Consider the following 18,324-nt stretch of genomic DNA (forward strand, 5'->3'; position numbering starts at 1 on the left):
CCATGTTAGAACCCCCAGCACACAGGATAGCAGCTGAGAATCCAGCGCCCAGGGGACTCTGCTGCTGTCCCTGCATGCTGGGGTTTTGCTCTCGGCCTGATCTGGGGGTGCGGGTGGACTGGGGCAAGGGTGCTCGGCACCCCTACTTCTTAAAATGTTCCTGCACTCCTGAGTCGATGGCTGCTTCTACTTATCTCCTTGGAAAGTTGTGATTTTTATGCATCGGACCTTCAGATTTAAACTGAAGAGCCTTACAAAGACACCTCTCTCGGAGTCAAAGTGCGGTGTTTATATTAAAGTTTACAAAATCTATTAGTTGCTATAAAACACTTGTATTCACCGTTCAAGGAAAATTTTTTTTGCCTTTCTGTGCAGTACAAGGTAAATAAACAGAACAGAACTAAGAGGCCAAGTTCAGCCCTGATGTTAAAAGGTCTAATTCTGATCTCAGTTACATCATTGTAGATCAGCCCAATGGAGTTACACTGGTGTTATCAGCCTCTTTGATTCTTTTGATGTCAACAGAGCTGTGCTCACGTCAGAGCTACACTTGGCCCAAATCCTTCATATGCTTTTATAATTTTGTAATTGATGCATTCAGATGTATCCAGTGTTTCAGCTGTAATTATGACCTCTGTTTTAATGACTCTCCTAAAATTACCTTGGCAAATTAACCAGTAAGAAAATTAATGTGAAGAAAGCATTTCAGTTCTGGGAGGCTGGTTCTATTTGAAATAAGAAGGAGAAAGGCATAGTTATCAAATTCCACTATTCATCTATGTCTTTTCCTTCCTTCCTTCCTTCCTTCCTTCCTTCCTTCCTTCCTTCCTTCCTTCCTTCTCTATTGTGCTTATCACAGAGTATGAAGGCACCATTTCAAATGCATATTAACGATATGGAAGTAAAAAACAAAACTGGTAATAGACCAAAATCAGAATCTTGAATGTGATTATGAGGAATTTGAACTCCTTTGAATTTTAGGGCTGATGGAGATTCTGTAAAAATCCTGAAGGGCCATTCAATTTTCATTCCAAAACCAGAAGGGTTTAATTTTTGCATCTAGCTGCGGTGCAGTCAGCATGCCAGTAATCTTTAGTAGAGAGGTGACCTCACAAAACTGTCACATCTGAGAACAGAATCTCATAGGAACAACTTGAGATGTTGACTCCATTGAATTCAAGCCTGAGCCTTAACCATTTCAGCTTTTCAAAACTAAACCCTTAGCATTAGGCTAACCCTAACAGATCCAGATTTGAACACCATCTGTTCAAGTAATCAAAAGCTGGTTAGTGTACTGCATAATGAAATGTTGTTAGCAGTTGTGGCTTTTAGGGCTACATTAAAGTGTTTACTACACCATTAATTTTTGTACCCTTGTTATTTCTTTCAGTATAATGGTTCTCGTCCAAGGGAAGAATGGGAAATGTGGCACCCGACACTCATTGCAGAAGCTCTCTTTGCAATATCCAACATTTTAAGTTCCTTGCGTCTCATATCCCTTTTTACAGCAAACTCCCACTTGGGCCCCTTGCAGATCTCTCTGGGACGCATGCTGCTAGACATCCTCAAATTCCTTTTTATTTACTGTCTGGTGCTTCTGGCTTTTGCCAATGGACTGAACCAGCTTTATTTTTATTATGAGACCAGTGCCTCGGAAGAACCCAACAACTGCAAGGGGATCCGATGTGAGAAACAGAACAATGCCTTCTCCACGTAAGACTCAATTCCCTTTCTATTTTTAATGCTGACTTTCATTGCTTTCTACCTTAACAGTCTCTACTTATTGGCTGTCAATGCCTTCATTTGTCAGGCCACTTGGTTGGTTATGTAAGGAAGGTCTGAGTTAAGTGGGGCAGTCACTTTGCTGAAGTCAGCCTTTTAGTTGTCATGAACGACACTCAGTCTTGAAAAGGGAGATCAAGGTCCTAGCTCCAGAGCACAAAATCTCTCCACACAATGTTTGTGACCCAAGGAAGTTGGAGATAAGTATTATAGAAACTTAAAATTGAAAAGAGCTGCTACCTCCAGATCTTCTGTCCATCTACCATTCACTGCAGGATGACTCTCTACATGTACATTGGAAGATATTTTAGTACTGCCCAGTGTATAATTTCAATGTCCTTTAAAAAAATTTCAGTTGATCTACAGGAGGAATAGTTTGTGTGTGCTTAGAAGGAAAAATAAAGTATAAAAGTGAAGGAACAAACCTGTGCATAAATTAAAATAAAATGATAACTAATAGCAATCCAAAATAATATACATGATGGCTAAAAAAGTGCAGAATGCAGTCAAGTGCAAAGAATGAAGCTGACTTGAAACCTAGGAACATAGCTGCTGTAAGTGATAGCATTTGTGATACGGTTAGGGAAAAATTCTCATCTTGCCTGTTCTGGGTACACCAGAGCAACACTATTGACTTCAGTGATTTTATTTACACTGAAGTAGGGGAGATCAGAGTGTCTGAGAAATCTTGGAGGAAGTGCTGGCTCTTTACTGAGGAACTGCTATATAAATTGCAGGGAATCTGAAAAAAAAAACAAGTGCAAATTGAAGAATAACTTAAATTGTCTTTCTTGGGCATTTATTTTAATGAATAATAGCTGTAATATTGATAATAATCAGCACCAATCCAATTGATCTTGGAGCTTTCACACTGCTTGAAAAATGCAATGGAAAATAAATGAAATACAAACAAGCAGAACAGATTATTGTTCACCATTTGATACTGAATCAAATAAAACTCTCAGTTATGCTTCCAAATTCTCCATTCATCTTTCACCCAAATGCTCTGGATTTAAAAATGGGTTTCGCAACATGCCCACAAGGTGATCAAGGGGGAAAAAAAGAGAATCTGGGGAACTACAGACTGGACAGCCTCACCTCAGTCCCTGGAAAAATCATGGAGCAGGTTTCCAAGGAGTCCATTCTGAAGCACTTGGAGAAGAGGAAGGTGATCAGGAACTGTCAAGATAGACTCACCAAGGGCAAGTCATTCCTGACCAGCCTGACTGCCTTCTATGAAATAACTGGCTTTCTGGCTATGGGGACTGTAGTGGATGTGATATAACTTTAGCAAAGCTTTTGATGAAGTCTCACACAGTGTTCTTGCCAGCAAGTTAAAGAAGTATGGATTGGATGAGTGAGCTATAAGGCAGATAGAAAGCTGTCTAGCTTGTTGGGCTCAACAGGTAGTGATCAACTGCTCAATGTCTAGTTGGCAACTGGTATAAAGTGAGCTGGGTGGGAGAGGAAGATAGACTGGAGGTTAGAGATAGGGTCCAAAGTGACCTAGACAAATTGGAGGATTGGGCCAAAATAAATTCAACAAAGACAAATGCAGAGTCCTGAATTTAGGATGGAAGAATCCCATGCACTTCTACAGGCTGGGGACCTCCTGGCTAGCCAGCAGTTCTGCAGAAAAGGACATAGGAATTAGAGTGGATGAGAGCCTGGATATGAGTCAAAAGCGTGCCCTTGTTGCCAAAAGGCTAAAAGCATATTGGGTTGCATTAGAAGGAATATTGCCAGCAGATCAAGGGAAGTGATTATTGCTTGACCAAGTTCTGGCTGGGATGATTTGTTGGGGTTGGTCCTGCTTTGAGCAGAGAGTTGAACTAAATTACCTCCTGAGGTCTCCTCCTACCTTAATCTTCTATGATTCTATGAAATCCAGGCTTTGACAGACCCCAAAAAGAGCAGAACTACTTATGTGAAATTACATCTGCTCCTACCAGAGGCCACATGTCAAGAGCCCCTCTGGATCAAAGGTACCAAAAGTGGCAGCTCTAAAAGAAGCAGAGACTTGTTGTTATTCTCCTTAGAAGAGCTCTTCACCCATTGCAAATCAGAAACATGGTGGGGTTGGTCGACTCAATATACATCAAGATAAAGCTGGAGTAACACCCATGAAAAAATAATTAAGCTCCTTATTTTATCCTATGGTAAATATTTTTAATGCCCCTACAATAATGTTTTGGGTTCATTTGCAGTAGTAAATTAACTAACAAATATTATTCCTGTAGCTGATCTAAAGCTGATCCACAGAGGGAAATGTTTTGGCAGGACACAGTGCTCTATAAACTGAAGTTTCTAATGAGTGAGCGGCCAAAAGCATTGCATTCAAAACCAGATCTAGACAAACCTAATGTCAAAAAATGGAATGAGGGTGGGTATTTCAATCTGGTATTTTTATTTGGGCCTATCTTTATTGCAAGCCAGTTACTTTGCTGAGTTCAGTGCCATCCGACCAATGAAAGAAATAGAAATGTTTGATTAAAGAAAAAGTGCATTAGGTCCCGGAGGGGAGTGGGAGTGATTTTCAAGTTTCTGAGAGGGTGTAACACACAATGGGGAATTAAAAAATGATATACAACCACTTGACAGAAAATGCACAAATCAACTTGACAGCGTCCTTTAAATCAGACCACTCATTCTCCTGTACTGCTGTGCATTTAGACCTCATGCCAACAAGACTGCCTCATAAAAAGAAATGTGAGGGGGCTTGGCATCCGGGGACAGACGTTTGTTTAAAACAAAGTAGCAGTGGGTGTGGAACATTAGGAACCAGCTCCCTCGGCAGGGGGCAGAATACACTGCCATTGCTTTTTTGTCTGAAAGGCGCTTAAGAAGTTTATTCACCAGGTCCTTAAAAGTTTAAATAGTTATTATTAACACCCCCCGGGCAAGCTGACATTTCACTCTTCAAACTGACACACAGCGTGTACAACTTGCTAAGAATGGGCAACCTGCAAAATAGGAAATTATATCTATGGGACTCTTAGAATGAGCAGCACTGGCGTGAATTGAAATCAAGCCTAATGTTACCTCAGGTTAGCTTCAATTAATTCATCCCTCGTGGTAAGATACATTCAAAATGCTTCCAATGAGTTCCCTCAATTTCTCAAAGTGTTCCAAGGCAGTTGCATAATAAGACCTAATTTCATAATCTAAAAGGAGAAACAGGAGCAATGTTCATGCTTGTTCAACTTGTTTAAAATATGACACCTATTTACCGTCACATTATTTCTTATTACTCCCCAAGGATGGGTTTACTATCTGTGGTGGAGAAATTTTCTGCCCCACAAACACAGCTCAAGGAAAAGTAATATTCCTTTGTGACAACAACGAGGTGAAGGCATTAATAATTCACATTTTTTATGCTTTGGCCTCCCTGTGCTTGAGAAAGTGGAGTGTGTCTATTGCATAGACAGGCAGTCTAAAGAATATATTTATTACCGAGGCTCAGTCAACCAAGAGCGGGTGGGGTGAGTCAGTGGCTCCTTGTTTTCTACAATGTCACTTTGTCTTGAGAGGGACGCTGTTAACTGGGTCGCCATTTTCTCCAAGACAAACTAGAAATTGCAACCTTGCTAGAGGTTAACAGTGAACGGGAGGGTGAAGCAGGCACTCTCTTTTCCTCAGATGCTGTTAAAGGGCAGTTGGGATTTGCTCTCTCTGATGGTAGATTCTCAGAAAGTTCAAATTTCAGGCTTTGTCTACACTTAAAAGGTTAAAGCGCAGCTGCAGCAGCTCTTTAAATTGGAAGTGTGGCCACAGCATGAGAGATCTCTCTCCCCGTGCGCTATGTTAACCATCTCCATGAAGGGAGTAGCTAACAATAGATGGGAGTGCAGTTCCCAGGTCTGTAGCTTGGTTCACACTGGTGCTTTACAGTGCTGTAACTTGCTGTGTTTGGGGTGGAGGAAGGAAGGGGAGCGGGGTTTCACACCCTTGAGTCAGAAAGATACAGCACTGTAAAGTTCCAGTGTAGACTTAGCTTCAGAAATTATTTGTATTTTAAAAGAGGAGTCCTCTAAGGCTATGTCTAGACTGCAGGCTTCTTTCGAAAGCGGCTCTTTCGAAAGCATCTTTCGAAAGAGCCGCTTTCGAAAGATCGCGTCTAGACTGCAGGCGGATCTTTCGAAAGAGCAAGCCGCTTTTTCAAAAGAGAGCACCCAGCGAGTCTGGATGCTCTCTTTCGAGGAAGCCCTATTTACATTGAAGAACGCCTTCTTTCGAAAGAGGAACTTTCGAAAGAAGGCGTTCTTCCTCGTGAAACGAGGTTTACCGCCATCGAAAGAAAAGCCGCGTTCTTTCGAAATAATTTCGAAAGAACGCGGCTTGAGTCTGGACGCAGGGGAAGTTTTTTCGGGAAAAGGCTACTTTTCCCGAAAAACCCCCTGAGTCTGGACACAGCCTAAAATATAGGCCCAGTCTACTCTGCAGGGGGAAAGGTCAGTTTAAGGTATGTGACTCCAGCTACATAAATAATGTAGCTGGTGGAGTCAATATACCTTAAGCCGAGCTTACTCCTGTCAACTTCCCTTACTAATCTTGAGAGCGAAAAGTACAGGGGTGCTCTCAGCCTTCAGTTTAGTGGGTCTTTACTAGACCCGCTAAATCAAACCTTGGAAGATCTATTGGCAAAGTGTTGATTCTCTGGTAAATGGAGACATGGCCATACTGAGCCTCATCAAAAATGCCCAACAATGGACACAGACTTTTGATTCATATGACTAAATTAGATAAAGAAAGAGGAAAGAATAACAAAATATTATAGAAAATTGCAGAATCCATCATTGGCCTTGCTGCTTCTGGGTTAAGGCGTAAATTCCTTGCTCATACAGAATACTTTCTTAGTCCACTAGGAGCTCCACTGAAATCAATGGAACTCTTGTGGAGTAAGATGTTATTGTATGAGTGTAAAGATAACACTATTGAGCCCTTAGGAAAAAATGTCTGTGTTACATTTGCTCCTCATAAGCTGCACTGGCTGCTAATGTCTTAGGGTTCAGTTTAGGGTCATGTGTGAGTATAAATATAACATTCCATCTTAGCCTCGGATTAAATTCCACTCTTAGTTACAAAGGTGTAAGTCCAAAGTAATATGCTATTCACCCTAAATGAATTACTCCCGATTTATGTCAGTGTGGCTGAGGATAAAATTTCATCCCTTGGTCCTAAATCCTTGAAGAAATACCTTCTATTTTATGTTCCTATCTCAGATTTATGGCTGGATAGGGAGGATACAGTTCTGCAAGGTACATTCAAGTGGCAAGTCAAGGCAGTTTTTTTTTTCTCTCCTCAGTGATGAAACTCCCTGCCACTATATCTCCCAGAGGCCTTGGTTAATCCCTTTGAAGCATCTTCATGTCAGTAGCTCATTTTTGACTGCTGCCTTACTCCCTTCACTTTCCTTCTGCTTGTCCCCTTTCTGCCTTCTGTATGAAACTAGAGAGTTATTCCCTTTTGTGTGTGCGAGGTTTGCCGGATAGCTATCATGTTTTTCCTTTGCCTATATGTTTAATGTTATTTGGGCTGAACAATTAGGCTGGTTTTTGGTTCGCTGTGATGATTCGATACCTCATTTGTTAATTTAGGTCTTAAAAATCATTTTTTTTTTTTGCAAACTATTTGCTGAAAAATTCAGTTTAATTTTCTCATCTGTACTGGCCTACTTTGTAAAGCTCTTTGAGAACTGATGATGAAAAGCAGTATATAAGGGCTAGGTATTGTTATTGTTAATAATAATCAAATGAGATCAGCTGTTTAGCTGGGAGAAAAGGGGTGATGCTTTTAAAAGTGTGTGTACTGATTGTGCCTGTGACTTACAGTGTCATATCTGCTCTTTATGTCGCTCATGTACAGTTTCACGGATTTAAGTAGGAAGCCAAATTCCTAGGCTCTTATTTAATGTTTACCCCTTCCTTATGAAACTAATAAGCCTCTCTTGGAAGTCAGGTGGTTCAAATCAAAGAGGGAAGGGTGGTTTAATAAGGATTCATAATTTGGCCCATGAGCTATAGAACCCAGTTTGTAATACAAGAGCTAAAGAATGTCAGCTCCTCTATGTATGTTAGAGGTGTGAATGCCAAAGGATTTAACAGGCGCATGAACAGCCAACACAACAGATTACTAATATTTCAAGCACATCCAAAACAGATTCTATTCTTTAAGTCGTGTTTTGTTGGTTTTTACAGTACATTTCTTTTTTAAAAAGCCATCTACTGAACCCCAAGCCAAAACCAACAAATCTTAAATGTAGATAGAAACATCTGCTCCCTCAAACCTGAAACAATAATACCCAAAGGAGTGATTATTTGGAATATGGATAATGTATGTGACATGCCTGCAAAAGGTCACTTGTCTATGGCTGCAGCCATGGCAACCCACAATGATCTCAGCAGCTCTAAAGTTAAGTGGGGTCAGGCAACTTCAAAGGAGAGCCCGCTCATGCTGCATTAATTACGTGACACACTTTCCTCTGAGTCAGTACTAATGAGTTGCTCCTGCTTAATTCAGCGGGTTCTGTCCTGTGGTAGGTTCTGCTGTTCAGATGAGACATAATGCAGGGGTTCCTAACACGAGATGCCGGGTCTGAGCCCCATTGTCCTGGTGAATATCCAACAGAAGTAATTTCATGCTGTCTGCCAGTATCACCCCTGAAGGCTCAACTGGATGTGATTTCTTCACCTCCTCTCCTGTGATGCAGTACAGCCATGTGCTGTCACAAGTGTCCACGCTGCACTTCAGGGGTGACTGGAGCATGGCCTGTGCGTGTCATTTGTAGAGCTCTTTGTGGTGGAGTGGCCAGACAGCCAACAACGGCTGCCCCAGGGAAGGAGCTGGCTTCCACATTAGGAAAGTAGGATAAGGGATGCCCTGACGGTAAGGAAGTGGGGTGGGTTCTGGATTGGCTTAGGGGATAGGGCATTCACCTGTGGAAATGAAGAGACTCTCAATATTGTGGCATGCACATTTTGAACATGAGGGGCCAGATCGTGTCTGCCCCTCTGGGCGTGTGGAGGAATCTCCTGGTGTATCTGTCAGGGGCCAGTTATGGTCATTGGAAGCCCGGAGCACAGGGACAGCAGCCACAATGCCACTGAAATGCCGAAGGGGGCAGAGAATTCTGTGGCCAGGGTGCAGCCGCCTCCTACACTGGCTGATGGACTGTAGTCTGTAAGGGGGAAACACAAACTGACCTTCCAGAAAGGCAGGCATAGGTTCTGCTCCTCACACACTCCTCTCAGCTTGAATGCAGGGGGCAGCCTCTCTGTGTGCTCTGCAGGCTAAATGGCTCCAGTGGGGCAGTGCACCTTGACATCCTCCCTCTTGCAAAGGTGCATTGACCCCTATAGTGCAGTGAACCACAGTGTCCGTCTTCCTCCTGGCCACGACCCTATAGTCCCCACCCTCACTGTAGCTATGGGGCAGAAAGCCCTACACAGTACCCCGTTGTGCTTACCCTCCTTACAGACACGGCTCAGAGAGCCCTATGTGTTTTTCTTGTGCCTCTAGATGCAAGTAGTAAAGCACAGTTTGTCTTTTGCAGACTTTTTGAGACCCTCCAGTCACTCTTCTGGTCTGTGTTCGGCTTGTTGAATCTATATGTCACCAACGTGAAGGCCAGGCATGAGTTCACGGAGTTTGTTGGGGCCACCATGTTCGGAACGTACAATGTCATCTCCCTGGTCGTGCTGCTGAACATGCTCATAGCCATGATGAACAACTCCTACCAGCTCATCGCTGTAAGTTGTCCCACCATCTTCCTTTCTCTTCCAGTTCTATCTGCATTTGTGTCTCAGAGACTATGTCTACACTACAGGCTTCTTGCGCAAGAGTGCGTCCACACTGTACAAGCCCATCGAAAAAGCGATGCATTTTTGAGCAAGAGAGCGTCCAGACTGCATGGACGTTCTCTCGAAAGGAAACTCTGATTGCTATTTACAAAATGGCCACCAGGGCACCTGTGCTTTTTTCGATTGCCTCTTTTTGTGCAAAAAAACTCTGTTCCCCATCCATACACACCTTTTTGAGCAAGAGCTCTTGCGCAAAGCGGAGTTATTCCTTGTAGAAGGAGGAATACCTACACAGGAAAAAACCCTCTGTTCTTTCTTTTCACTTGCACAAAAACGCGCTTGAAGTGTGAATGCTCTACGAGTTTTTGCGCAAAATAGGCCATTTTTGCGCAAAAACTCTGTAGTGTAGCTCTAGCCAGAGTGTCCCAAGAGGCTTGGGGCTATTTCCTTAATTCCTCCCAGCTGGTGTGGTGGAGTTTCCAGTCAGTAGACTGAAGCCCTTTGTTTCTGTACTCATGGATGATTCTCTGCTAGACTCCAGTGCTTCTTAACTGTAGAGGGTTATCACCTGTTAACATCCTTGTCTTTTCTGAAACTCTGCCCTCTGGAGTATTAATCACTTTGTCATTAACAGCTTATTTACAGCACACAGGAAATGCAATGCTGCTGGATGGTATGATTTGGAAGGTGGTTTTTTTCCCGCTCCACTTTTTGTTTCATTTTTAAATGTTTTCTGGTGTCTTTTCTCCTCATTTATTATTCAAACGGTCTTGCCTCATTTGTGCCACAGCTGTAACTTTTGATTCCAAAATGATCCGACTGAGACAAGATAATTTCCAACTGAACTGCAAACTAATCCTGTGATCCTGCAATCCTGAAATCATTGCACTTAGGATAACTCATGTGTAGAATGCAGGGTCTCAGCTCAGTTATGTCTGGCAGTGTGGGTCCAGTTTCAAACTTGACAAACTCTGTATCTGAGTCTCAGATGAGTAGTTGTATTAGTCGGTCCCTGCAAAAACAACAAGCAGTCTTTATATACTAGTATATCAAAAGGAGGGACCAGGGTTAAGGAGGCCAATTCAGTCAGGGTGGATGTGGCTCACTCCCAGCTGAAGGAGAGGTGTGAATACCAAGAGAGGGAAAATTGCCTTTGTACTGAGAAATCACTTGAAATCCTTATTCAGTCCTAATCTGATTGTGTTGAATTTGCAATCGAATTTCAACTCTTCTGTTTCTCTAGTGTGGTTTTGAAGTTTTGTTTGTTTTGTTTTGTTTGTTATTGTTGTTGTTTCCTAAAAGGATGCCTACTTTTAAATCCATTACTGAGTATCCAGGGAGGCTAAAGTGTTCTACTGGTTTACGTATGTTACCTTTCTTGATGTCTTGATTTGTGTCCATTTATCCTTTGGCACAGAGACTGTCCAATTTGGCCAATATACATGGCAGAGAGCCATTGCTGTACATCTTCTAATGTGAAATTCCCCCCCCCCCCCCCCGGTTCTTCGAAAGGGTTATGTATTAATTGATATGTTCCCTAACTGCTATTAATTAAAATTGCTTGGGTTTTATTATCATGGTTCATTTCCTTAACCTTCCTTCAGAGAAAGTAAACAAAGCTCCCCTTTTGGGAGTTGATTGCTGAATTGGGAAGCTTTTCTTGTTCTAATGACAGCTTTGTTGGGAATATAAAACATATTAGAGAACTGCAGCCCACTCCAGGAGGATCAGGAAGCCCTGTGAGTTGTGGTGTTCATCTCCTACGTACACCAGTGGAACCCCTCCTCCCCCGCCAGAGTCTCATAGACTCATAGACTTTAAGGTCAGAAGGGACCATTATGATCATCTAGTCTGACCCCCTGCACAGTGCAGGCCACAAAATCTCACCCACCCCTCCTAGTCAATTCAGGGGTGCCATTTAGGAAGAGCAGGGGGGTCTAGCTCCCCTCTCCCCACTTTTGAACCAAGGGTTTACTCATGCTAGCCCCAGACAGAGCTCTTTAACTGTAACACAGCCTGAGTGTGACTGTGATGAATTCAGAAGCTGGGAGCAGCACAGCCTTTGCAACAGGGAGCTGGTTTATAAACCGAGGCTGGGTGCTAAAGATAACAAGAGGCTTGTCATTAAAGTAAAGTACCAAAAGCAATGTCAGGCACACCGGTTAGAAGACAGGAAACAAAGAGTCGGAATAATTATGGAGAGAAAACAAATAGTGGTGTCCCTGGGGTCTGTCCTGGGACTAGTGCTATTCAACACATTCATAAATGATCTGCAAAAGGGGTAAATGGTGAATGCTGGCAAAGGCTACAAAATGTATTCAGGATAGTTAAGTCCAAAGCAGACTGCAAAGAGTTACAAGGGAATTTCACAAAACTGGTTGACTGGTTAACAAACTGGCAGATGAAATTCAGTGTGATGAAAAATGCAAAATAACGCACGTGGCAAAATATAATTTAAAATATATGTACAAAATGATGGGGTCTAAATTAATTGAACCCATCAGTAAAGAGATCTTGGAGTCATTGTGAATAATTGTCTGAAAATATCTGCTCCATCACTAGTGGCTATCAAAACAAACAAACAAACCAACCAACCCTAACAAAATATTGGTACTCACTAGTAAAAGGATAGATGAAAAGAAAAGATAATATTGCCTCTACATAAATCCATGGCATGCCCACATACTGCATATTGAGTGTACAATTGATGACCCCATCTCATAAAAGTTACAGTATACTGAATTTGGGAAAAATCCAGAGAAGGACAACACATCCCCTATGAGGAGAGATTAAAAAGACTGAGGCTTTTCAGTTTGGAAAAGTGGAAGAAATATGACAGATGTCTGTAAAATCAGGTATGGCATGGAAAAACTGAATTATTTACTCCTTCAAATAACACAGGACCTAGGAGTCATTCAGTTACACTAACAGGCAGATTTAAAACAAATTAAAGCATTTCTTCACAGTTAACCTGTGCAACTCTTTGCAAAAGGATGTCATGAAGTCCATGACTATAACCAGATTCAAAAAAGAACTAGAGAATAGTTCATAGAGAATAGGTCCCATAAAGGCTATTAGCGGGGGAGGTGGGGCGAAGGAGATCCAAAACCATGTTCTGCATTTCCCTCACCTCTGTTGGCTAGAAGCTGAGAACAGATGATGGGATGAATCGCTCAATGATTGCCTGTTATTTTCATTCCCACCCATTCACTACTGTCAGAAGATAGGATACTGGGCTAGATGAACATTTGATCTGACCCAGGATGGCTATTCTGATGTTCTCATATAAAAGCTAGGTGTATCTGCCCCCACTGTAATCCACTAGACCCCACTCCCCACCCAGAGCTGAGGTATAACCCAGAAGTTCTGATGGGGCCTCTCCACAGAGTTAGTAACCAAGTAAGACTATCTATTAACATTCTCTAAACCTTATATTGTCCCTTAAGTGACTTGCCACAATGTGTCTGTCCATGTTATTATTAGAGCTGACTGAGTGGGTCTAATATTTATTTGTTTTTTTATATCAGAATTAGACACAGGGCTCCTCTCAGCTAAATTATCTTCCAGAAAACTAGTTTTCAAGTGCCTAAGTAGCCCCTGGAATCATGGTTAAAGTTGCCTCTCCCCCACCAAAATCTGAAATGGCACCTTTGAATCATGTCCCCACAGATGAGTGAATACTGTCTAGATGACCAGTGTCCCTGAGATGGAGTGGACAGTATTCCATTTAGATCTCATTAACATGTGACCCTGCTGCTATCTCAGCAACACTCACAGCCCAAGGAGCAAAAGACCAAACAATATCAAGGTGACAAATCTTTCCCTGCATCCACTTTTGCTGTAAGGCTGGAGGAGGGAGAATCTAGGTCTTCCTTGCTTTCTGTAGGTTCTCCCAATTACACGGGTTAGTTCTTGTTTGATAGGAAAAGCACAGCATGAAGCCATAGAAAAACGGCAGAAGACGCAGTAAGGCAAGCAAATGGCATAACCTCTGCACAGCTGAAGGAGACTTGCAATCTATTGAGCTGCAAGAAGTTTATGATTTTTGGACCACGTTGAATCTGACTTCAATAACGCTTTGTTCCCTGAGGAGCCCCCTGTGGCAATTTAGATATTGATTTCAGTGTGCTTTTCCATTTTGCCAGACCATGGTCAATATCTGATCACAGGAGTCCTTGCACTTCACAAACAAGAAGGCAGACAAAATCCCAACACCTTATTAAATTTCAATACATTTCTGGGCCTCATCAACTTCTGAAGATCAGAATGTTCTATATAGCAGCACAGAGTGCTGCTTTATGTCTTGCACTGCTGGCTCTCGATAGAAATAGCATCGAGTTATGAATGCAGAAGGAATATGCCACGATGACAAGTAGAAGGACAATGAAATTTATCTTCATGAAACTGGGGTGGCCAGGTAGCTCCATCATTTGTAAGTGGCATAAAGAAACAGGGTGGGTAATGAGGTCAGTTTATGTGATAAGTTATTTCTCATATTGTCGCCGGTTGGTTGCGTCTGAGTGAAGGAGTCCTGCTGTATGGCTGCGTCTAGACTGGCATGATTTTGCGCAAATACTTTTAATGGAAAAGTTTTTCCGTTAAAAGTATTTGCACAAGAGAGCATCTATACTGGCATGTGCCTTTGCGCAAAAGATTTGCTTTTGCGCAAAAGCATCAGTGCCAGTGAAGATGCTCTCTTGCGTAAGAAAGCTCCAATGGCCACTTAGCCATCGGGCTTTCTTGCGCAAGAAATTAACTTGGCTGTCTACACTGGCCTTCTGGCGCAAGAATACTTGCACAAGAGGGCTTATCCCTGAGTGGGAGTGTCGGAGTATTAGCGCAAGAACCACTGATTTTGTACAGTACAAAGTCAGTGTTCTTGCGCAAATACTCGCAGCCAGTGTAGATGCCAGTCTAGATGCACCCAAAGTGTAGATGCTAATTCTGCAAAGCACCTTGATGTGTGTGAAAGGTAGAATATAAATCTACAGGTCATGCTCAGTACAATTAATACACAGGAATTCAGGATTTTTTTATGGGATCCAAGATGCAGATGCATTTTGCAAGGGTAAATATTCAGCAGCCTTCATGAAATCATGGCCCAGATGGACTCAGATTCTTACTATTTTCTGACACTCTGTGGGAGTTCATCACAGGAACTATATCAGCAGTTATCTTGATCTTGTGCAGACAGCAAAAGCAATGTGAGCCAAAGATAAATTTAATACCTGAAGCCATCTCATATCTGCACTCAGAAAATCCCGAGGCTGTGATCTTGTAAACTAAGCTGGTTCTGGGCTAGTTCGTACTTGGATGGGAAGCCTCCAAGAAAAATCTGTAAGACATAAAGTGGGTGATTCAGTCAGTGGCACAAAGCCAATGCTTCAGCAAGTGTTTACTGGCTATATAATTAAATAGGGTATTGAACATTTACTGTCATTTAATAATCTGTGGTAATTTCAGTAAAAATTGGCATGTTCTTTCCAGCACTCAGGACAAATTCAACTGGCCCCTTGCATCCAATCTTTGTGAATTACTCCTGCATGGTTCATTGAATATGATGTTTTCCCCTCACCTCCTTTTGTGTAGTGCTGTTGTGCTCTGTGAGGCAGCTGTTGTGTTCTACTCTTTTGAGAGGTGGCCAATATCTATGCAGACTATACATTTGGGACAGTTTTTTTGGGGATCTCCCAGGCTACAGTGGAAGATGATTATTTCCTCATAGAGATAATCAAGTTATAAGAGATTTAAGAAACATTTACCATAAACATATTTATGGTGAGAAGGGTAAACGGTGAGGTGTCAAAATCTGCAGGAGATACAAAACAGCTCAAGTGAAGAGTGTGAAAAGCTTTAAAAGGGTCTCACAAAACTAGATAGCTAGACAGCAAAAGGGCAGATGAAATTCAATGTTGATAAATGCAAAGTAATGCACATTGAAAAACATAATCCCAACTATCTGTATAAAACAATGGAGACTAAATTAGAGGTTCCCACTCATGAAAGAGATCTTGGAGTCATTGTAGATAGTTCTCTGAAAATATCTACTCAATGTGCAGTGGCAATCACAAACAAACAGAATGTTGGGAATCATTAAGAAAGGGACACACAATAAGATAGGGTATGTCTACACTACCCCGCTAGTTCGAACTAGCGGGGTAATGTATGCATACCGAACTTGCTAATGAAGCCCGGGATTTGAGGAGTACAGATAGTTCGGAATGGCTACGTAGTTCGAACTATCTAGCCCGTGCCGCGTGTAGCCGCGCGGCACGGGGTTCGCACTAGCCGGCTTTTAAAAATGGCGGCGCCGGCTTTATGCTAATGAAGCCCGGGAAATTCAAATCCCGGGCTTCATTAGCAAGTTCGGTATGCATACATTACCCCGCTAGTTCGAACTAGCGGGGTAGTGTAGACATACCCATAGAGAATATTTATTGCCTCCATATAAATATATGGTACACTCACAACTCAAATAATGTGTGCATATGTGGTCACCTCATCTTTAAAAAGATATCTTAGCCTTGGAAAAAGTTCAGAAAAGGGCAACAAAAATTATTAGGGGTATGGAACAGCTGCCATATGAGGAGAGATTAATAAACCTGGGATTTTTCAGCTAAGAAAAGAGACAACTAAAGGGAGAATATGATAGAGATCTATAACATGACAGGTGTGGAGAAACTGAATAAAGAACAGTTATTTGCTCCTTCCCACAATGCAAGAATTTAAGGTCACCAAATGAAATTAATGACGACCAAGTTTAAAACAAGTAAAAGAAAGAAGTTTTTCTTCCCCCAACACACAGTCATCCTGCGGAACTCCTTGCCAGAGGATGTTGTGAAGTCCAAGACTATAACAGGGTTCAAAAAAGAGCTACATAAATTCATTAATGGCTATTAGCCAGGATGAGTAGGGATGGGTCCCTAGCCTCTGTTTGCCAGAAGCTAAGAATAGGCAATAGGGGAGGGATCACTTGATGATTACCTGTCATTCCTTTCTGGGATACCCGGCATTGGCCAGTATCAAAAGACACGATACTGGGCTCGATGGACCTTTAGTCTGACCCAGTATGGCCGTTCTTATAGAATACCATAATTACTGTGCACACAAATGAGGATAGCAGTGACTCGCCCTCTTATCTCAAGTGTTTGTTACAGAAAATCACAGCAAAATGCATGTGTATCACTGAGAGCAGATTGGTTTATCTACTAAAAACATATCTGCCAATGCTTGAGCAATTGAAATTAGGCAGAAAATTAGGAACATAGTTTTTAACTCTGGATCAGAAAACATTGGTTTAGGCTGGGCATTGATACTGGAGAGACAAGGTGAAAAAATGGCAAATATTCTCCTTAAAAATATAGGGACGACGTGCAGTAAACAAGGACAGCTATATGAGTGGTTAAATATAAATTAACACTACCAGGAAATTCTGACTGCAAATCTAGGAGCATTTTAGATGGAATTTTCTTGCTTTGCCAGCAGCAGACAGCAGAGTAATTAAGATACAGATACACTTAGGAGATTTTTTTTTTTAGCTACCTATTGCACAGCAGTGGATTTCCCACAAGAAATTCTCCTACCTTTTACCTCTCTGGCTTTCTGTTCCTCTGGGTCAATGCATTAATTTAACCCCTTCGGTGCCACAGTTGTAATTACTGCCTACCATAATGCATGCCAGCATTTCACTTGTCACCCTCTTGTCACGATGGTTTGTTATCTGCAACCATAATGAAAATTTCAACCTTCTCTGCTCACATCAGCTGCATATTGCTTAGGTACATCATTTTTCTGGTTGTGAGGCAGTGTGGATATTGCTGCGTTGTCTCAATTTACATTTGCTTACAGTGGGGAAAAGAAGTTTGGAATGTACTGGACTGAATAATGGCATATATCAAATTAGAGAATTTTCTTGCATGTTGATCTTCCTGTTTGTTAGTATGAAAGTTAGTTTAAAATCTGTTCTCTGTGTGAGCCTGCATCACATTGCAGCTTCTCCCAAGAATACTGAATGATGCCACAGAGAGGCTTTGCATGAGTAACGCCAAGAGATCTGAGGATAACAGGTTCTCACGGTTTCCATCTTAAAGAAGTGTATACTTCTCCGTGTCCACTATGAGTCTGTCAATAACATCCATACAGAAGTCCAAAATTAAAACCAGCCTCCCATTTCCTGAGAGTCATTTATGTGCCATTCACAACACTGGATAGAACCAGAGGGTCCGTCCATTCATTTAATCCAGTAGTGACAAATACTTCATACCTCTAAGATATGAAAACTCAATCATGCACCTACTCAATTGTGAAACATATGTGGGGAGAATGGAAGGACTCCTCTCATATCCTGGCAGTACATGGTTAATGGCACAAAACAGGAGATTTCATTCTCCATTCCTTAGTTTGCATAGCTGAATGCTAGTACAGGTTGAACCTCTCTAGTCTGGCACTCTCAGGCCCAGCAACATCATTGGTCATGATTTTGGTTACCCACATGTCCACTTACCATGGGTGTGGTCATATTTCCCACAGTCCCATAAAATTTGTTTACAGCCACCAGTCCTGGTTCTCAGCGTTCTGTGCTGTTATTAGCCCTAATTTACCCCTAAATGTCTTCTAAGAGCTCTGTAAGCAGTGGAAGTGTTGGCAATGCTGCTAGACAATATTGAAACTCCCATGGTTCAGCAAATTCTCTAGGTTGGCACCAGTGAGGTCCCATGGGTGCTGGACTAGAGAAGTTCAACCT

At 42.0% G+C, this 18,324-nt stretch overlaps 1 protein-coding gene across 1 annotated transcript in view; it reads left to right on the plus strand.

Annotated features, from left to right (window-relative positions):
* TRPC5 (transient receptor potential cation channel subfamily C member 5) overlaps window positions 1–18,324 on the plus strand; it is a 157,631-nt gene that overhangs the window by 119,866 nt on the left and 19,441 nt on the right. Inside the window, exons 6-7 of the mRNA XM_075940904.1 lie at window positions 1,391–1,713; window positions 9,335–9,530. Coding sequence (XP_075797019.1) covers window positions 1,391–1,713; window positions 9,335–9,530 — 519 coding nt within the window. The remainder of the gene's footprint in view (window positions 1–1,390; window positions 1,714–9,334; window positions 9,531–18,324) is intronic.

Source organism: Pelodiscus sinensis, chromosome 13, assembly GCF_049634645.1.
Source record: "Pelodiscus sinensis isolate JC-2024 chromosome 13, ASM4963464v1, whole genome shotgun sequence".
Classification (NCBI taxonomy): domain Eukaryota; kingdom Metazoa; phylum Chordata; order Testudines; family Trionychidae; genus Pelodiscus; species Pelodiscus sinensis.